Genomic DNA, 22,770 nt, shown 5'->3' on the forward strand with positions numbered 1-22,770 from the left:
GCAGTTGTTGAGTGACTTGTTACAGTACATACAGTTGTTGTGTGGCTTGCTACAGTACATGCAGTTGTTGAGTGACTTGTTACAGTACATGCAGTTATTGTGTGGCTTGCTACAGTACATGCAGTTGTTGTGTGGCTTGTTACAGTACATACAGTTGTTGAGTGGCTTGTTACAGTACATGCAGTTGTTGAGTGACTTGTTACAGTACATACAGTTGTTGTGTAGCTTGTTACAGTACATACAGTTGTTGAGTAACTTGTTACAGTACATACAGTTGTTGAATGACTTGTTACAGTACATGCAGTTGTTGAGTGACTTGTTACAGTACATACAGTTGTTGAGTGACTTGTTACAGTACATACAGTTGTTGAGTGACTTGTTACAGTACATGCAGTTGTTGAGTGACTTGTTACAGTACATACAGTTGTTGAATGACTTGTTACAGTACATGCAGTTGTTGAGTGACTTGTTACAGTACATACAGTTGTTGTGTAGCTTGTTACAGTACATGCAGTTGTTGAGTGACTTGTTACAGTACATACAGTTGTTGTGTAGCTTGTTACAGTACATACAGTTGTTGAGTGACTTGTTACAGTACATGCAGTTGTTGAGTGACTTGTTACAGTACATACAGTTGTTGAGTGACTTGTTACAGTACATACAGTTGTTGTGTGGCTTGCTACAGTACATGCAGTTGTTGAGTGACTTGTTACAGTACATACAGTTGTTGAGTGACTTGTTACAGTACATACAGTTGTTGAATGACTTGTTACAGTACATACAGTTGTTGTGTGGCTTGTTACAGTACATGCAGTTGTTGAGTGACTTGTTACAGTACATACAGTTGTTGTGTAGCTTGTTACAGTACATACAGTTGTTGTGTGGCTTGTTACAGTACATGCAGTTGTTGAGTGGCTTGTTACAGTATATGCAGTTGTTGAGTGACTTGTTACAGTACATGCAGTTGTTGAATGACTTGTTACAGTACATGCAGTTGTTGAGTGACTTGTTACAGTACATACAGTTGTTGAATGACTTGTTACAGTACATGCAGTTGTTGAGTGACTTGTTACAGTACATACAGTTGTTGTGTAGCTTGTTACAGTACATGCAGTTGTTGAGTGACTTGTTACAGTACACACAGTTGTTGTGTAGCTTGTTACAGTACATACAGTTGTTGAGTGACTTGTTACAGTACATGCAGTTGTTGAGTGACTTGTTACAGTACATACAGTTGTTGAGTGACTTGTTACAGTACATACAGTTGTTGTGTGGCTTGCTACAGTACATGCAGTTGTTGAGTGACTTGTTACAGTACATACAGTTGTTGAGTGACTTGTTACAGTACATACAGTTGTTGAATGACTTGTTACAGTACATACAGTTGTTGTGTGGCTTGTTACAGTACATGCAGTTGTTGAGTGACTTGTTACAGTACATACAGTTGTTGTGTAGCTTGTTACAGTACATACAGTTGTTGTGTGGCTTGTTACAGTACATGCAGTTGTTGAGTGGCTTGTTACAGTATATGCAGTTGTTGAGTGACTTGTTACAGTACATACAGTTGTTGTGTGGCTTGTTACAGTACATGCAGTTGTTGAGTGGCCTGTTACAGTACATACAGTTGTTGTGTAGCTTGTTACAGTACATACAGTTGTTGAGTGACTTGTTACAGTACATACAGTTGTTGTGTGGCTTGTTACAGTACATACAGTTGTTGAGTGACTTGTTACAGTACATGCAGTTGTTGAGTGACTTGTTACAGTACATACAGTTGTTGAGTGACTTGTTACAGTACATACAGTTGTTGAGTGACTTGTTACAGTACATACAGTTGTTGTGTGGCTTGTTACAGTACATACAGTTTTTGAGTGACTTGTTACAGTACATGCAGTTGTTGTGTAGCTTGCTACAGTACATGCAGTTGTTGAGTGACTTGTTACAGTACATACAGTTGTTGAATGACTTGTTACAGTACATGCAGTTGTTGAGTGACTTGTTACAGTACATACAGTTGTTGTGTGGCTTGCTACAGTACATGCAGTTGTTGAGTGACTTGTTACAGTACATACAGTTGTTGTGTAGCTTGTTACAGTACATACAGTTGTTGAGTGACTTGTTACAGTACATACAGTTGTTGAATGACTTGTTACAGTACATGCAGTTGTTGAGTGACTTGTTACAGTACATACAGTTGTTGAGTGACTTGTTACAGTACATACAGTTGTTGAGTGACTCGTTACAGTACATACAGTTGTTGAGTGACTTGTTACAGTACATGCAGTTGTTGAGTGACTTGTTACAGTACATACAGTTGTTGAGTGACTTGTTACAGTACATACAGTTGTTGTGTGGCTTGTTACAGTACATACAGTTGTTGAGTGACTTGTTACAGTACATGCAGTTGTTGAGTGACTTGTTACAGTACATACAGTTGTTGAGTGACTTGTTACAGTATATGCAGTTGTTGAGTGACTTGTTACAGTACATACAGTTGTTGAGTGACTTGTTACAGTACATACAGTTGTTGAATTACTTGTTACAGTATATGCAGTTGTTGTGTGGCTTGTTACAGTATATGCATTTGTTGAATGACTTGTTACAGTACATGCAGTTGTTGAGTGACTTGTTACAGTACATACAGTTATTGTGTGGCTTGTTACAGTACATGCAGTTGTTGAGTGGCTTGTTACAGTACATACAGTTATTGTGTGGCTTGTTACAGTACATGCAGTTGTTGAGTGGCTTGTTAGAGTACATACAGTTGTTGAGTAGCTTGTTACAATACATGCAGTTGTTGAGTGGCTTGTTACAGTACATGCAGTTGTTGAGTGGCCTGTTACAGTACATGCAGTTGTTGTGTAGCTTGTTACAGTACATACAGTTGTTGAGTGACTTGTTACAGTACATGCAGTTGTTGAGTGACTTGTTACAGTACATACAGTTGTTGTGTGGCTTGCTACAGTACATGCAGTTGTTGAGTGACTTGTTACAGTACATACAGTTGTTGTGTAGCTTGTTACAGTACATACAGTTGTTGAGTGACTTGTTACAGTACATACAGTTGTTGAGTGACTTGTTACAGTACATACAGTTGTTGAGTGACTTGTTACAGTACATACAGTTGTTGAGTGACTTGTTACAGTACATACAGTTGTTGTGTGGCTTGCTACAGTACATGCAGTTGTTGAGTGACTCGTTACAGTACATGCAGTTGTTGAGTGACTTGTTACAGTACATGCAGTTGTTGAGTGACTTGTTACAGTACATGCAGTTGTTGAATGACTTGTTACAGTACATACAGTTGTTGAGTGACTTGTTACAGTACATGCAGTTGTTGAGTGACTTGTTACAGTACATACAGTTGTTGAGTGACTTGTTACAGTACATACAGTTGTTGAATTACTTGTTACAGTACATACAGTTGTTGAGTGACTTGTTACAGTACATGCAGTTGTTGAATTACTTGTTACAGTACATGCAGTTGTTGAGTGACTTGTTACAGTACATACAGTTGTTGAGTGACTTGTTACAGTACATACAGTTGTTGAGTGACTTGTTACAGTACATACAGTTGTTGAATTACTTGTTACAGTACATACAGTTGTTGAGTGACTTGTTACAGTACATACAGTTGTTGAATTACTTGTTACAGTACATGCAGTTGTTGAGTGACTTGTTACAGTACATGCATTTGTTGAATGACTTGTTACAGTACATGCAGTTGTTGAGTGACTTGTTACAGTACATACAGTTGTTGAATTACTTGTTACAGTACATGCAGTTGTTGAGTGACTTGTTACAGTACATACAGTTGTTGAGTGACTTGTTACAGTACATACAGTTGTTGAGTGACTTGTTACAGTACATACAGTTGTTGAATTACTTGTTACAGTACATACAGTTGTTGAGTGACTTGTTACAGTACATACAGTTGTTGAATTACTTGTTACAGTACATGCAGTTGTTGAGTGACTTGTTACAGTACATGCATTTGTTGAATGACTTGTTACAGTACATGCAGTTGTTGAGTGACTTGTTACAGAACATACAGTTATTGTGTGGCTTGTTACAGTACATGCAGTTGTTGAGTGGCTTGTTACAGTACATACAGTTATTGTGTGGCTTGTTACAGTACATGCAGTTGTTGAGTGACTTGTTACAGTATATGCAGTTGTTGAGTTCACTTATTACAGTACATACGGTTGTTGAGTGGCTTGTTAGAGTTGTTGAGTGGCTTGTTACAGTACATACAGTTGTTAAGTTACTTGTTGCAGTACATACAGTTTTTGAATGACTTGTTACAGTACACACAGTTGTTGAGTGGCTTGTTACAGTACAAACAGTTGTATTGTTGTCCAGTTACATTACATACAGTTGTTGAGTGATTTGTTACAGTACATAAATTTGTTGAGTGTCTTGTTACAGTACATTTAGTTGTTGAGTGTCTTGTTACAATACATACATTTGAGTGGCTTGTTACAGTACATACATTTGTTGAGTCTCTTGTTACAGTACATACATTTGTTGAGTGGCTTGTTACAGTACATATTTGCCAAACTTTGATAATTCGTGGAGGGGACAGGCAGCTGGTCACTGAGGAGATGGGGCCGGGTTAATTTACTGAGAATAGGGTCACTCCATTGCCCATCCCGCCCATTTCACTAGGAAGAGTGAACTACAGTTTCGGAAGTCTGTGGGACTGGCCAAAATTGTGAGAGTCTCCCAAACATCCGGGGAATAGGCACTTATGTAGTAGTGGTGTTTACGGTCGATTTGTCCAGTCGTTCCGTCTTTTCCCATTGCTAAAGGTCCGAATGAGATATGAGACAGAAGAACAGTGAGCATCATTTACTAAACACAAAATATATGTAAATACTAGGCATTAAGTTGAGTGCAAATGTACCTCATGTTAGCTACCCTTCCGGAATGTCCGGGAGACTAGCCTGTTCCCTACAATTTTGGGAAGTCCTTCCTGACTCCTGGAAGAGCAGAGCACCTATCTCTAGTCACATGGAAACGGAGGCGTGGTTATGCGATTCGCAGCGAATCACATAATAATGGCACAATGCACCAGTGCAATCTGCAACATTGAGCAGCCGGGAACAGGGCCATAGTGACACAAATGCCAATGCCACGCCCCCCCCCCCACCTGCCCCGGAGACGTACCAATTTGCCTAGCATAGATATACCTCTCTGATTTAGGGAATCGCCCCTGTAAAATGCAGAAGTGTACAAAGGTCACTGGAGAGTTCTGACTACGATTAGTTTTAGAACCTTCTTTAATTATTCAAACTTTTGCATTTTTATCCTAAGATGCTGCTTGTTCAAGCAACATTAATGCACTAAATTAACTATGAGAGTGAGGGTACATCGGGACAGCTACATGCGTGTGCTTTATTACATGGATATTCCAGTACCTATAAATGCATTTACTTTCAACATATATACCTGGACGGTGCACAAATCGTCCCTTTGAACATGACGTTTTTCTGATTCCTATGAAAAGCCCACAAACAGCCCTTTGCTGGTGGAAGGAGACAGGGCGGCCACTCACTGAACTGTCCACGCATTGAATCTCATGTAAAGATCTCATCTTGCAAAATGATGTCTTGCGTGTATATTGGCATTAGTATCCAGTATCAGTGCACACAGCCTGTACCGAATGAGCAGTGCTCAACTAGTCCCAGCTATCAGAAGGTAACGCGGCTTACCAGGGCCGGATTGAGGGCCACATGGGCCTGGAGCTGAAAATGACCAATGGCCTAGTATGAGAAGCAGAGTAGGTGTGACCAGTGCTGTGTGGGTGTGGCCAGTGCTGTGTGGGTGTGGCCAGTGCCATGTGAGCTAATACACCCCTATTCTCTCAGCCCCAATGTCTCCATAAATGTGTAAAAGAAAAACAAATGCTTCATTTTGTGTGGTAAATAGAAATACAATTTTACTATTTATGATTTATGGCTGACCGTGTGGAGAGCGGACGGCCAGTCAAAATCATATTGTCATGACAATGGGCCTATTTTTATGTGGAGGCCTGGAGCTATAGCTCCATCCGCCCCATTGTTAATCTGGCCCTCCGGCTTACAGGGCCATAACTAGGGTAGTGCGACCAGTGCCATGGCACAGGGCACCGCAGGGCAGGGGGCGCTGTTTGGGCCTGTCAATTTTCCTGTTTATTATCATTCTCACTTGTAGCTTCCTCTTCTTATATCCCCAGCATCTCCTGGCCTCCCCTATCTCTTCCCTGGCCCTTCCCCATGAGGCCATGGCCCCTTTTCAGGTGCACTGTATTATGTCCCTATTTATCCCCAGCATCTCCTGGCCTCCGCTATCCCTTCCCTGGCCCTTTCCCATGAGGCCATGGCCCCTTTTCAGGTGCACTGTATTATGTCCCTATTTATCCCCAGCATCTCCTGGCCTCCGCTATCCCTTCCCTGGCCCTTCCCCATGAGGCCATGGCCCTGTCTCAGGTGCACTATATTATGTCCCTATTTATCCCCAGCATCTCCTGCCCTCCCCTATCTCTTCCCTGGCCCTTCCCCATGAGGCCATGGCCCCTTTTCAGGTGCACTGTATTATGTCCCTATTTATCCCCAGCATCTCCTGGCCTCCGCTATCCCTTCCCTGGCCCTTCCCCATGAGGCCATGGCCCTCTCTCAGGTGCACTATATTATGTCCCTATTTATCCCCAGCATCTCCTGCCCTCCCCTATCTCTTCCCTGGCCCTTCCCCATGAGGCCATGGCCCTCTCTCAGGTGCACTATATTATGTCCCTATTTATCCCCAGCATCTCCTGGCCTCCCCTATCTCTTCCCTGGCCCTTCCCCATGAGGCCATGGCCCTCTCTCAGGTGCACTATATTATGTCCCTATTTATCCCCAGCATCTCCTGGCCTCCGCTATCCCTTCCCAGGCCCTTCCCCATCAGGCCATGGCCCCTTTTCAGTTGCACTATTTTATGTCCCTATTTAAAAATGGGAGGAGGGGGGCACCAATTCTCAGGGCACCAGAAAGGCTAGTTTCGGCTCTGGCTGCTTGCGCCAGCGCTGGCTGCCATCTTGAAGCAGGGATCTAGGCGCAGGACAACACCGAGCAGCGTACACGCTGCAGGAAGGCATTTCTGCATGTTCTTTAATGACCCTCTTTGAGCGGAGCAGTAGCAAATACCAAACAAATTACATTAAAGTTCAAAAAGCCTTATTATAAAGATGGTACTGGAAATGGAAGTATTCTAACAAGCAGAGTATTAATTTCACCTTTCATGTTCTGTAGATATGTATTTAATGAGGTGTGAAGCTTTAAAAATGAAAGCCCCTCTCACTTAAAAATCTTACTTGAGTTTGTTCCAATACTGCTTATATTATATCTCTGTGCAAGCTGTGAGCACATTTAAGGGGTCTATTTAATTTAGGGAGAAAAGCCAAATAACCCCCCTTCCTATTTAGCAAGTCTTCTCTGCCGGTAAAGACAGCCGCTGGGTGCCACCAGCTATAGGGCCAGATGTACTAAGCTCTGGAAAGTGATACATTGGAGAGTGATAAACCTCCAACCAATCAGCTCCTAACTGTAATTTTTTAAACACAACCTGTAACATGACAGTTGGGAGCTGAGTGGCTGCTAGTTTATCACTCTCCAATGTATCACTTTCCAGAGCTTCGTACATCTCCCCCATAGTCTTTGATGGATACCTCTAGCCAGGCTTAACCAGGCAATCATTTCTATGGGAATAGTGGATATAGCTGATATAGCTGTCTCCGCCGCCGTTTTTTGACGCAGCTGCTGTGTGAATATATGTAACAGCAGCAGAAGGAGTCTATAATAGAAAGACGCCACTGCTGACTTAGTGATCTGCTGCTGCATCCGTTGGTGCAGCATCAGATCGCCGGAGTGACCTCTGCGTAACCCTCAGGTTACTGAGGATTCCGGTGTAATCATGCTGTCGGGGGCCATTGAAGTAGCATCGGAAGGCGCAGACCATGGCTTTGGCACGCCAATAAAACTGGGCTGACGCTCCTGTTTTAAAGAACGTTCCCTGTGGCCACCCACAACAGCTGCAGGCTCTCACTCACCTGACGTCTGCAGCCGCACCGCGTCCAACAACGATTTGCACATGCACAGTACGAGTCCTGCACAAGCGCAGTTAGAAAAAAAACTCATCCGAGATGTACAGAAAGCATCGGGTGTGCGTACGGGAAGCAGTCGGGAAGCTGGCGGTCGCAATGCCGACCGCCGGCCTCCCGATTGCTCAATCCCGACAAGGTACAAATAACAGGCGTTGAAATCCCGACACCTGTCATTAGACCTATGCCGGGAGCCCGACACCCGGTTTACCGATCGAAGGTAAGCTGGGCCCTGGGAGCGGACAGCTGCGGGGGTGGGGGGGGAGTGTTAGGGGCTCCCGGGGGGGACTTAGAGTTAGGCACCACCCCTCGGAAGGTTAAGGTTAGGCTAGGGGAAGGGGAGGTTAGGGCTAGGCACCCCCGGGGGAGGTTAGGGTTAGGCACCCCCCCGGCTGCGGGGAAGGGGGGGGGTTAGGTTTAGGCACTTAGAAGGGGGTTAGAGTTAGGCACTTGGGGGGAGGTTAGGGTTAGGCATCCTTAAAGGAGGGTTAGGGGGGGTATTAGGTTAGTTATACTTACCCTAAGGACGATCGGGATTTCCTCCTCTGTCGGGCTGCGCCATGCGGCCGGCGGTAAATCATACTGATACCGTGCGTACATCTCTGATTTAGGCCTGTTAGAGTGGCAGAACCAGGTTGTTTTTGCCTTTTACATCATTGCCACTTTAAAAATGCGGGCTAAGCCCGCGGAATCGCGCCCGTGCCCGGATCACGCAGGCTATTGTATAAGGCCCTGAGTGTCCAGTGTCAGTCTGTTCTGTGCCTGCTCTCTGCCATGTTTGGGCTGGTGTGACTTGGCCGCAACAACCCCACTCAGGTTATTCTATATCCTCTCTATGAGCACTCGCTACCGTAGGAGAACAATGTGTAGGTCTGGAATAGAATGACAGAAGATACAGGGATTCCTCGCTCGGTGTTTACTATAGGGAAGAGTGTATAAATACAGTTAGTGTGCCGTTAGAGTTTAAGTTGCTTTCTTTTATTTTTAATCCAGTTGTTTTAGTTATATTCCATCTCGTCTTGGAACATAACAACATTTGGAATTCTGTCTCCGATCCATCATCCCCCTATTCTCCCGAGGATACTTTGTTTATACTGTGGAGCATAAGAGAGTGTATTATACAGCGAGACACACACTGGCCTTGGGTATTCAGCAGCCGGGCCGAGTGACCGAATAGCTCCAAGGCTAATCCTCGGAGCCTGTGACAGCTGACGGACGCTGAGTGCGTATGAGGCTCGCAGCGGTCTTCTGATCGCATTCTGTTTTTTCTTGGCAAAGTTTATTTTTTCTTCCCATAATGCACATATGTGGGGGGGGGGGGTTACAGAGAAAAGAGAAGGGAGTGACGGGAATTATGCTAACAATGACATTTGTACATTTGATAACTCCTGGGTTTAGGGGAGATGTATCAAGCCCTGGTGGAGGGCACAAAGCAGCCAATCACCTTCTGTAATTTATCTAGCACAGTTTTTTTAATTGACAGTATAAAGAATGGGCGTGGGAACTGAGACATCGCGGCCATATATCTCGTGGGAGGGCTGGGCCGAATGGCCCAGTAATTACAGCTCTGCCTGGAGCATCTTCAGGATGCTCCAGGGAAGCTGTAAGAGCTGTAGGGTGCCTGTCTGGAGTGTCCAGAGGATGCTACGGTGGTACTGAAGTAGCGATTTTGGCTGCAGGGTGCTCTTCCAGACACCCTGATAGCCAGGTGCAGGGGCCTTGGGTGAGCAGCGGTGCCGCACACAGGGCCCACGCTAGCAGACCCCTAATTACAGCACTGGGGATCACAGTCGCAGGCTGTCACAGGCCCCCGAAACGGCTGCTACATGCCTGCGTTCTTTACCGCCGCTCTCCGTTGCCTCAGTCCAATCCTGATTGTACACCCTGGCCACGGGTGGCATCGCCGTACGGCAACCTCCCCCCCTCGGCCGGCGCCTCTGGCGAGTGCCATCCTGGCCAAGGGATAGCTATGCCCCTGCTCAAACGTTCACTTTGGCAACAGACGTAGGTGGCCAAACCAGGTGACGTTCGGCCCCCTCGGACCAAACGCCTGGATCATTTCCGCCACCACTGCAGCCTGTCTGTGCGGTCGGGCGTTCGCACCTTCATGCCTGAATGCGCTCACCTTGCTTGAATACCGATCCACCTGACTATGGGAGGTTGCGGCCATTTAAGTCCACGCATTGGGAATGTGTTTATACTCTGCATTTTTTTTTTAAACAATGCGCCTGTGTCACCTTCTTCCAACGATCTATCTCCCTTTTTTTCCCCCCATTTTACAATCCTGTCTCCTTGCCACCATTGTCACAATATGATGTATTCTAGCTTGTTTCATTATCATTAGTGTGTCTGAGCCTCTGTTTTTATTTTTTCCTCGTTCTTTTTTATCCCCACTAACGTTCTCGGTTGGTTGGGCCCATCTGTCTGCTCTCTCCTGACAGCGGTCCCACCGGAGAAAACCTGGATACTGCGATGACTCACTGAGGTTATTACCAGTTCATCTGCTGGAGGCAGCCCTGGAAACTATGTACAGTATACAGTGTGCGTCCTTGACTTGGGGGGATGATTTTCCAGCTCTTACCAGACAATAGGATAAGATTTATGACCACAGGGCAAATCTATCTGGCTGGCCCTGAAACTGAGCGGCCCAATCTAATATCAGGGGGCCCGGTCAATCTCGCCGCCTCGCTCAGTCCCCGAGACATGAAAAAAACGGTAACCGTGTTGATATATTATCCGGATAATTTGAGATGTGACTGTGAATAACTACATTATATGTATTCACCCTCAGGATATGTGACAGAGATAGGTATTTGGGTCAAGTTATAAAAATGATGAGATTCACACTGTTTGAGACTGCATGCGTGCGTGGCGAGTTATCAAATCGGCTGACCAGGAGAAGTTTCACCATCGCAGATGACCGCTTCTGATTGGTTGGAATCTGCTTACATATATAATGATCAACGTGATCTGCTCAAGCGCAGTGAGAGCGGGAAAGTGACCCCCCCTCCTTCCACAGCTCCAACCACAGTACCGGAGATGGAGCAGATTACCAGGGGAGAGATGTATCAAACTTTGGAGAGAGATAAAGTGTTGAACCAATCAGCTTCTAGCTAACATTTATCTAGGACAGTATATGAAATGACAAGTAGAAGCTGATTGGTTGCTATGGGCAATTTCTTCACTTTATCTCTCTGTGGGGTCTATTCAAGATGTTAATTATCGAGGTCCGAACGGACCCCGATAATTAACACAATGACTCGCCGCGGACTAGAAAATCAGCTGTACCAGCGAGCGGCTTCTTTTCACTGCTCACAAGAGCAGTGCACATGTATGACCTACAGGTCACGCATGAGCACAAGAGCCCTGATGTCTGGCGGGAGGAGCCGGACAGGGGCAGAGGGATCCGAAAGGATCCCTCTTTGCGACCCGGGACTCCTTCCCATAGGGAAGTAGCGGGTATCAGTAGCAAACGCCATCTGAAGATGGCGAATACTACCGCAATCAAGCTCCGAAGAAATAATATTTTCGGAGCTTGATGAATTCTGTTCCCATACTAGTGCATGGGGACAGCGGGTCATTCCGGGAGAGGAAGGTAAGCAGGAGATATCTGTGATACTAGTGTATGGGGGCAGCAGGCCATTCCGGGAGAGGAAGGTAAGCAGGAGATATCTGTGATACTAGTGTATGGGGACAGCGGCCATTCCGGGAGAGGAAGGTAAGCAGTAGATATATGTGATACTAGTGTATGGGGACAGCGGGCCATTCCGCCAGAGGAAGGTAAGTAGGAGATGTCTGTGATACTTGTGTATGGGGACAGTGGGCCATTCTGCCAGAGGAAGGTAAGTAGGAGATATCTGTGATACTAGTGTATGGGGACAGCGGGCCATTCGGCAAGAGGAAGGTAAGCAGGAGATATCTGTGATACTAGTGTATGGGGACAGCGGGCCATTCGGCAAGAGGTAGGTAAGCAGGAGATATCTGTGATACTAGTGTATGGGGACAGGGGGCCATTCGGCAAGAGGAAGGTAAGCAGGAGATATCTGTGATACTAGTGTATGGGGACAGCGGGCCATTCGGCAAGAGGAAGGTAAGCAGGAGATATCTGTGATACTAGTGTATGGGGACAGCGGGCCATTCGGCAAGAGGAAGGTAAGCAGGAGATATCTGTGATACTAGTGTATGGGGACAGCCGGCTATTCTGGGAGAGGACGGTAAATAAGAGATATCTCTGATACTAGTGTATGGGGACAGCGGGCCATTCCGGGAGAGGAAGGTAAATAGGAGATATCTCTGATACTAGTGTATGGAGACAGCCGGCTATTCTGGGAGAGGACGGTAAATAAGAGATATCTGTGATACTAGTGTATGGGGACAGCGGACCATTCTGCCAGAGGAAGGTAAGTAGGAGATATCTGTGATACTGGTGTATGGGGACAGCGGGCCATTCGGCAAGAGGAAGGTAAGCAGGAGATATCTGTGATACTAGTGTATGGGGACAGCGGGCCATTCCGCCAGAGGAAGGTAAGTAGGAGATATCTGTGATACTAGTGTATGGGGACAGCGGGCCATTCCGCCAGAGGAAGGTAAGTAGGAGATATCTGTGATACTAGTGTATGGGGACAGCGGGCCATTCCGCCAGAGGAAGGTAAGCAGGAGATATCTGTGATACTAGTGTATGGGGACAGCGGCCATTCGGCAAGAGGAAGGGAAGCAGGAGATATCTGTGATATTAGTGTATGGGGACAGCGGGCCATTCCGCCAGAGGAAGGTAAGTCGGAGATATTTGTTATATCTCCTGCTTTACCATCTTGATGAATGGCCCGAACACTTAATTTTTACAATTGTAGGTGAAAATTTGCATTTTCACCTGCTTTTGTAGAAATTAAGTGATGATGAATAGGCCCCTAAAAGGGTTGAGAGGAGAAGGGAACTGCAAACGGGGTTAGGTATAGAAAAGAATTGCATGCCCTAAGACTGACATGCACAGTGGGAGGTGTGGTACGCGCATCTCTCTCCCTTCCTTCCTAATGGTTCCTACTGCGGAGGAAGCAGAGAAGACTGGGTCCAATATATTAATAACTCATCAGATTCAAAGCTTTACCAGCCAAACACTGTCAAACCAGTGGTCATTATGTCATTTCCGTTTAGTTTGAAAACCCCATTAAAGTTGATTCTAACCTATCTACTTGAGAGCTAGAGATTTCTAATATGTGTCCTATGAATTTGAATATATGGTAGTTTGGCCTCTCACATCCCCCATCCTTGCACCACTTCCTTCCATAAAATCTGATAGGCACCCACTAACACTGCTCATTTTTTATTTTGCTTTGACAGTATTGCTGCAACCTGCAGATACAATTGACTATTGTGGCGGAGGAGGTGCTAAGTGCTTATTTTCAGCCATAAGGCAATAGATAAAGAATATTATTGTCACTGTTTTCTGATTTTACCCAGCCTGACACATAGAGTAGCCTCTACAACTGGTCTGACTGTAGTTCATCTGTTTTTAAGTTCATTTGCGGAATGCGTGAGAAAACCTGTAATCATTTCCAATTTACTTAGGCTGCTTAGCTTGACATGATCACGGCTGGCTTGGCTATTTTACCCATAACTACAATACAATTTCCTGGCTCCTAATATTTAACATGTAATCACCATCTGTATAATTTTGTTGCGCTATATTGCCTCCTTTTCAGTATGTGGCCTACTGCAGTTCTATTGGACTCTAGAGTGGCCACTAACTTCAACAATGTAATATTAAATTGCACATTTCTAGCTAAATTTGCATTCTTTTACATGAATATATGCTGCATAGCTGTTAAATAGCTAAAGACTTTAGGGCCTGATTCAGAGCCACTCGTAAGCGGCAGCTCGTTCGCTCCGAGCGATGTTTGCCCAACTGCGCATGCGTACGGATCGTTATACGCATGCGCGAACCAGTCAGTGCGGCCGAAATTCATGTGCTCGCAAAATAGCGAATGCCTGATAATTTGAGTGACAGGATGAGGCGTATGTGGGTGGTAACAGGGGAAGGTGCTTGAAAACGGGGAGTGGAGATCCGATCGCAGGCGTGCTTAAAGGTAAAAACGGACGTTTTATGGGTGTGCATAATTAAAACAGCAGCGTCATTGACCACGTCACTGGGTTATTTTAGAGCCAGAACTGCTCGCAAAATTGTGGTAGCAAAAACCAACCACAAGAATAGCGAGCAGCTCATACCCTGGTCGATGTACTCGATTAATCTAATAAATAGCGGACATGACGTAGGATGCGAGCGGCTAGGGGGCGTAGTTTCCCAAAAAACGTCCGTAAGTTTTGTTCGCTCGTTCAGACCTTGAGGCGTGAACAGACCGCAAACAGCGAACGGTTGATTTGAATAGCCACCCCTATTTTGTGGACGAGCGAGCGCTAATTGCGTCCGGCTCTGAATCAGGCCCTTAGTTCATGGAATCAGGACGTTTGTCCAACTTTATGGTATTTCCACACAGTTCTTTGCAAACTGCTTTCGGATCAGCCCTCTACGGCCCTACTAATGCTAAGGGAACTTGGGCGGGATGCTTGACGCATCGCTTTCGGGATGCGATGTATACCGCCAGCCTTCATTAGTAACGCCGGTATGCATGAAGAACATCGCAATGGACAGCTCTCTTGGAAAGAGCGGTGCTTTGCGAATGAGGGACTACTGGGTCTATGGCCCAGAAGTCCCCCTGGTGTCTTTCTGTGCATTCGCAGCAGGACGCTCGTGCCGCAGGGGTTCCCTCTCACAGCACTCTCCGTATTGAAGCCCATAGACTTCTATATGGTAACGCCATCAGGACTTGGTGGCAGTCAAACCTGCATTTTGGGGGTTTGACCGCATTTCCCTTTGCTGCATCCCGCTCCTTGGGGCCTATTCATCAACACTAAAATAACGTTTTTAAGGACCTTTTCCTTAAATAACGTTATTTTGGTATTCATGAACAGACTTAGCACAGGAGATATCACAGATATCTCCTTGCTAAGTTCCCCTGCGTTAATTTCCACACTCCCCATACATTAGTACATTAAATTATCAATTTTCGGAATTTGATGCAGTTACTATTCGCCACTGTGAAATAGCAGGTGAAACTTACCTGTATCGGCGTGTGCAGGTCCCCCGACGAGTCCCTCCGGCGCTCTGCTCCGTCCTCAGGCTCCGTCCTGCTGGTCTGTCATGTGGTTTCCCAGCAGAGCACAAGAAAGTTTAGACAAAAAAAAAAAAGTTTTTTTTTTTTTCTAATCTGTCATGTGGTCTGCTGGGAAACCACATGACAGACCAGCAGGACGGAGCCAGAGGCTGCTGCGCGGACAGGTAAGTCGGGGGGGGGGGAAGGTGAGCGGAGGGGGTAGGGGGGGGATCGGGGGGTGGGGTACGAAACTTAATGCATCTGTAGGCAGTGCTGCGCATGCGCTGGTTTTACAGATGTAACAGCGCATGCGCAGCACTGTTTCCAGATGCGATAAGGTAGTGTAGGCAGGGAAAAGTATCTATTTCCCGAAAAGCTGTCATCGCAAAAATGACAGCTTTTCGGAATAGATACTTATGGAGAGGTGGAATGATGAATTCCACCTATAATTAGCTAGAACTCCATGCGAGTTCTAAAGCTAATTATCTCCAGAGAATTTTTAGGTTTAATGAATAGGCCCCACAGAGTCATTTGCATACTCGGACGGAGAATTTGCTCCTCTAATGGGACTGGTGCAGGTTTTCGATGGTGCAACCAATGGTGGAGTCTAGAGATGCACCGGACAGTATTTCAGCACCTACGGATGCTGCAAGTGGTCTTCTCAGTCCTTGCACTTTCTGACACGGATGTGCACCATGGAGGGGCTCTGTTGTGGTATTTACATATAGTCGCAAACGACTTTGCATTCACGGGCACGACTGCACCCCGAATCAGAAAAAGGACCATTATGTTCTGTTCCTACAGATTATTTACATTAAACGTTTTTTTTTTTTTGCAAAATCAAGATAATGAACCACATGAAAGGCTGTCTAATTATACAATGATTGCGTTAAGAAACATTTGCTGACGATTTTAATCAGGATTAAAGTTACACCAGGGAAAGTGAAATTTTTTTTTTCTTTTCTCTATTCTTGTTGCTATGGAAACTGCAAGCGTTTTACAGTGCTGAGCTGATCGCTAAAGCGCGCGGTTCAAAGTTTGTACGGGGACAGGGAGCAGGTAATTGGTACAGGGTGACATTATGGACAAAGCACGTATGCAAGGAAATACTGCAGAAAGAGAAAGCAGAGATGACACAGAGACAGCGTTATGTTGTAAGTAACTCACTATGGGGGCCCATTTATCAACGAGTCTTTTCATACGCTACGAGTTTTAAAAGTCAGGGTCTGATTCAGCAAGGATCGCTATTGCGATTGCGGTAGCAGTCGCGCACGCAGTTCTGTGTAAGTATGCTAATAATTGCAATCACAAAGCGCTCTCACTGACAACATGCAGACGTCCACTTTCCTCTCTCGCACATCCGTAATACCTTGCAATCCATCAAAAACATGGGTAACATCGAAGTACATCCAAAACATCGGTAACATCGAAGTACATTGGAGCCACTAGCACATTTAGGGCCTCATTCAGAGGCAATTGGAGGATGCAAGCGGTCGCTCAGAAACTGGGCGGCCGCTTGCATCCTGACCGTCCGCCTCTGTTGTGGTCGTTAGGCTGTGGGTTAACACCCACAGCTCTAACAACCGCTCCGGGGATGGTCGCGATGGTCAGAGACCATCGCGACCATCGGGGCTTACGACGAGACCCTAGGGTAGGGTCTCCCTTGTCGTAAGCCCCGGAGAGCTTCTGGCTCTGTCTGAGCCGGAAGCTCTCCACTGACATCATTAGTGATGTCAGTGGGGCCGCCCCCAAACGGTAGGCGTTCCCATGGGAACGTCTGCGTTTGGGCTGCCACCCCCCCGGCCCGCCTTCCAAACGGGGCGAGCTGTCAATCAACATCGACAGCTCGCCCCCTTTGGATCCAGACCCGCTACGACTGGCGCTGTCGGTCATAGCGGGTCTCACGCATGCGCACGACGGCGCCGGCACCGTTGTGCGCATGCTCTGTGGGGGGCCATCGACCCGGTCCGAGCGCATCGGCGCTAACGACCGGGTCTGAATAACCCCCTTAAGGCAGGTCTGACCCTACCACTAAATTGCTAACTTTCCTGCATGCAGAGAGAGCTCAGGCTGCGTATGGCATCGCAGTGGCTAATTTATGTACGCCCCTGCAACAGCGTTCCAACGCATTGGCACGCCTGCGTTTGTCTGACCACCGCCCCGTCACCACCCCCAAATGGTATTTCCTGTCAATAACTCTGTGATGGGTCTGCGTACTCACTGCGATTGCAGTGAGGCATTTGTGCACGCACACTGCGATGTATACGCCTGCGCAGTACGCAACAATCCACCGTCTGCGTACGCTTGAGCAGTTGCGATTCTTGCTGAATCGGGCCCTCATTGCGCATGATAATGGTGCTGATTGGCTTAGGCACCATTTATCATGTGCAGTGAGTTCTAAAACTTGTTGCGTATGATAAATCCAGTCCCAAAATAGTGCATTTCCCAAACAGACTGCAGATCTCTATCTGTGTGCATGTGTGTGTCCTCATATGAGGGACAAGAAGAGGATTCTGGAGTAGGGAGGGGCCTACAGGTGCCCCAAAATCCCCCTTCTAAATTAAAGTGCTTGTAATTTAGAAGGGAGATTTTTGGGCACCTATAATCCACCCTGGGATTGCGCACACATTGACGGGAATTACGGTGCAGCAACAACTCACCTCCACAGGCTGCGAAGGAAAATCTGCGACGACGATTGTGACCGCGAATCGCTGGGGAAATGGTCCGAATGTCGGCAACAATTGAATTGCTCCTCCCGATAGGTCTCATCTATTGGGTTTATTGTAAAGTGCAAAATAAATGGCTGATTACAGGAGATGTCTGGTGATTCTGATCGGAAAAGTCTCATTTGAAATAGAGAATGCAGGAAATATATATATAGATTTTTTGTGAGGTGTATATAATGACATGACATTGTACTTGACCCATATTTGATGTCTCCCCTGGAATAGCCGGCAGTCTCCCTGGCTCCCTGACCTGAAGGGTAGTGGACAAGTGGAATAGCCTCCCATCAGAGGTGGTAGAGGCTAAGGCCCTCATTCAGAGCCACTCGCTATTTGCGGTCGTTCGTTCGAAAACAAGGGGTGGCTATTCAAATCATCCGTTCGCACATTGCGGTCTGTTCACGCCTCTAAGTCTGAACGAGCGAGCTAAACTTGCGGTTGTAATTTTGAAAAATACACCCCCTTGCCGCTCGCACCATACGTCATGTCCGCTATTTAATAGATTAATCGAGTACATCGAACAGTGTATGAACTGCTCGCTATTCTTGTGGTTGGTTTTTTCAACCGCTATTTTGTGAGCAGTTCTGAGTAAAAAAAAACCAAGTGACGTGGTCAATGACGCTGCTGTATTAATTATGCACTCCCTTAAAACGCCCGTTTTGACCTTTAAGCATGCCTGCGATCTGATCTCCACTCCCCGTTTTCAAGCACCTTCCCCTGTTACCACCCACATACGCCTCACACTGTCACTCAAATTAGCAGGCATTCGCAATTTAGCGAACAAACGATTTTTGGCCGCACTGACTGGTTCGCGCATGTGTATTACAATCCGTACGCATGTGCAGATGTGCGAACATCGGTCAGAACGAACGAGCGGCCGCTTATGAGCGGCTCTGAATCAGGGCCTAAGACAGTAGAGCAATTTAAACATGCATGGGATAGACATAAGGATATCCTTCAGAAGAAGTAAGGATCAATAACGGTTGAGGTAATAATATGTTTAAAAATGGGGCAGACTCATGCTTGCCGACTATCTGGCTGCCCCTTCCGGGAGGGTGCAGCCAGATCAGCTTGACTGGGGGACGTGGCCAGCAAATGGGGGCTGCCAACCTACAAGAGTTTGCGGGCGGAGCAGGGGCGGAGCCACGTGATTGCGTCATTTTGGCCCCGCCCCCCCGCCACACACTGCGGGGCCAAAATTACGTGATGTTTCTATGAATGCAGGCCAGGCAGTAAAGCATAGGGTGTCAGAGACAGTAATGGCGCAGCTTGTGTCGTTATGTCGCATTCGCACCCCCCGTTTTACTCGGAAAAGTCTGCATTTATGATTTGACCACACTGGGGATTTCATGAGAGGTTGAAAATATTCTGGCGCATGACTGGTGTCGGCTGTTTGACAGTAGCTTTAAACAAGGATTTTGATGCATGAAAAAATGGATTTACAACTTAATCAACGGGCACTAAATTAGAAATGACTCAGAGACAAACCAACAATAGCTAAACCTGACATAGGAAATATTTAGGACAGATGACCCTACATTTGTAATCCCCCCACCCTCCACCCTCCCCTCCCATTTGGAGCCAGCTGCTCTGTATATGAATCTTTCGGTGTGTCCGATTAGAAAACAAATCCTTCACGAAACTTAATGGATTCCTTCCCCCCCCCCCCCATGTCTAGATAAAATTGCTTTCTAGGCTGCCACCTGGAAATTGAAGTCTGATGAATTGTATATTCCGGGCTCTATAATGAGAACATTCTGTCAGCATCCGTGTGTGTGACCAGGATAGGGTCAGGTGTATATTGAAATCAGAAGCACCAGTGACACAATGGTGTATTAAGATGCATATTCTGATTATCAGGAACACACTTTCCTAAATCTGCTGGAGCGCGCCCGTCATCCACATACAGAGCATGCCAGGCAGCCATTTTGTGTGGAAAAAACTAACAGTAAACACAAGCTGCCTAAATCAGGGTAAAGTTTGTATAATTTTTAATGCTTCCAAGGTGAAACTTAAAATTCCCAATCCTTTGGTGCATACATGCCTACCCTCCCGGAATTCGCGGGAGACTTCTGATTTTTTGGGTAACCCTACCACACCCCCGGAAGGGTAGGCATTTTGCCCACTTCCTAGTGACGTAGGCAGAATGGGGTGAATATTAGCAGGGATCGGCGGGTCCGTGCGTTGGGGCCGGGGCCTAATGACGCAGTTCTATGAGAATCGCGTTATTTAGCCCCGCCCCTATTTAAAATATGTATCATCGCGGCAAATTCCCTTCAAATAGTGTAAAACTGATTTATTCGATTTAAAATATCAAATATATAAAACTTATAAAATCCAGCGGACCAGTTTCATACAGCAACCATTCAGCTTTGAAGTAGAATTTATCAAGTACAGTCTATAAAATAATAACTAGGATCTGATTGGTTGCTATGGGCAACTTCTCCTCTGGTTCACTTCTTCGTGCTTTTCAATGCTTGATATATAATAAAGCCATTTATTACATAGGGGTCTATTTACTAAGAAGTGTTAGGAGACATAGTGAAAAGTGATAAGAAAGTGATATGGTGCCAGCCAATCAGCTCCCAACTGTCATTTTTCAATCAGTGAGATGTCAGTTGGAAGCTGATTGGCTGGCATCTTGTCACTTTCTTATCACTTTTCACTCTGTCTCCTAACACTGCTTAGTAAATAGACCCCTTAGTACCTAGTTGTTTTCTGCGTTACCAGTAAGGTATGTTGTTACACAAACCCACTGGTGAGTTGCAAATGTTAGTTTGAAGCTCCTGTCACTGTGAGTACCTGGTGCCTGCAAGAGCTATTCCTGTGAGTAGTGGAATATTATACTACTTGGCTGTTCTTACTTCTACATGAGTTTCTTTGTCTTTTTCTTTTGGAGGATATTGTGAATACACCAAAGGGTTGGGGAATTAAAGTCTCACTACTTTGGAAGCATTTGACATGATATAGACCCCACCCTGATTTAAGGAGCGCGTGTTTACTTTTAGTTTCTTTTGTATGTTATTTATTTTGTGGTTGGTGATCGCCATTTGTTTACACATCTGCACCCACATATGGAATTTCATGAGATATATTTGTTTGAATATAGAGCCATTTTGCGTGCTGAGCAAGTATTCATAGAGAAGGCAGCCTATTAATTCACTACAAACCAATGACATTACTCAGGTGCCATGTAGCGCACTGGACAAATATTCTTCAGAAGACAAACTATCTGTTCGCTAGGAAGTAGTGACATCATTAAACCAGTGACATCATTGAGGCAGCCATTTTGTGTGTTGAACCAGTCTTGGCAGCCTATCATTTCAGTAGGAACCAGTGACATCCATTAGTGTGCTGAAACGGTATTCATGAGAAGAAGGCACTCTATCATTTTACTATGAACCAGTGACATCACCGAGGAAGACATTTTGTGCGCTGAACCAGAATTAATGAAAATCAGCCTATTTATTCTCTGGAAACCAGTGACGTCACTGAGGCAGCCATGTTGTATGATGAACCAGTATTCACTACGAACAGTGACATCACTGCTACGTACAGTGACATCACTACTAGGAACGAGCAGTGACATCACTGAAATGTAATGTTACAGTTCACTGGAAATCAAATGAATAAACCTCTCGCATGATGTGCAATGTTACTGGGTCACTGTGGGCCAATCTTATATACCAGTGAAACTAACTCTTTTATATTTGTCTTTTTTAGTCCTTTTGAATTTTTGACTTATTTTGTTGCTGACCTATTGTTTTTTTTCATTATGCCGTAGGAAAGCCATTTCGCGCTCTGGACTTCAACACCTGGCTCCTGTGCACTGCCCAAGCCTAACCATCTCAAATGGACCCCTGAAAGAGCCTCGCACCAGCCTCGACTGGACTGTACGGTCTTCTTGTTTTATTGGTGGCCTAACACACTGGGCATGATTCAGAGATGTACGCTAATGCCCCCGCTGCGTATGTGTACACATGTGAAAATTTGCAAATGTCGCATATGCGGCTCTGCAACTCCAGGCATCTGGGGAAAAATGTTGCAGCATTAAGCGGTCACAGAACATTCGATAGTCGCAGTCCTGAGCAGTGGAGGCTCCAGAGGTGGGGCTGCCGCACAGTTCAAAATTCAAATAGGGGATCCACACCAACTGCCACCCCAAACACTGCCAAACATCACTGGGCGGAACTCACTAGCAGTTGGTGTAGCTCCCCTAATTGAACCTCTGGAGCCGCCACTGGTCCTGAGTGAGTCTATGGTCCCGCAAGATTGACGTGGAAATTGTTTAGCCGGAGCCAAATTCCTTGCGTACGGGCCTCGTAGACGCAGGGAGTGACGCACCCCCCCCCCCCCCCCGAAACCCGCCTTACTTCCTTAACTTCCCCAAACTCTCCCTGACTGTCAATCCCACTGTAAAGAAATAGTCGCTGCGTGCGACTACGGTAATGTGACTTGACGCGTGCGCAGTGTGACTCAGTCGCGAGTGCAGATGGCCGATAATCGCTCAACTGCGAAACATTTGCAATGCTTCCATTCTGAATCAGGCCCACTAATGTAAACTTCAATATGTACAGTACTGTAAATGTGTTTTATGTTAATAGTCACAGTATATTGCATTATGAGAGCTGCATGCTATATATGGCTGTATATAGATTTTACTGAAAAACAACTTTAGTGATTTGTGAAAAAGTAAACTTTTTGCATCTGAAACATAATTGGGTTGGGGGGGGGGGGAAGGGGCAACATCCTGTTTTTCACAGGCTCCCCCGCAGAGGTA

At 45.9% G+C, this 22,770-nt stretch overlaps 1 protein-coding gene across 8 annotated transcripts in view; it reads left to right on the forward strand.

Moving 5' to 3' along the window:
* The window catches only part of DGKI (diacylglycerol kinase iota), a 376,642-nt gene that overhangs the window by 164,220 nt on the left and 189,652 nt on the right, over nt 1–22,770 (forward strand). For all 8 annotated transcript variants that reach the window (XM_088448828.1, XM_088448827.1, XM_088448831.1 and 5 more), the window contains exon 2: nt 21,775–21,883. In XM_088448828.1, the coding sequence (XP_088304954.1) occupies nt 21,775–21,883 (109 nt within the window). The remainder of the gene's footprint in view (nt 1–21,774; nt 21,884–22,770) is intronic.

This window comes from Taudactylus pleione, unplaced genomic scaffold, assembly GCF_031769625.1.
Source record: "Taudactylus pleione unplaced genomic scaffold, aTauple2 ptg000465l, whole genome shotgun sequence".
Classification (NCBI taxonomy): domain Eukaryota; kingdom Metazoa; phylum Chordata; class Amphibia; order Anura; family Myobatrachidae; genus Taudactylus; species Taudactylus pleione.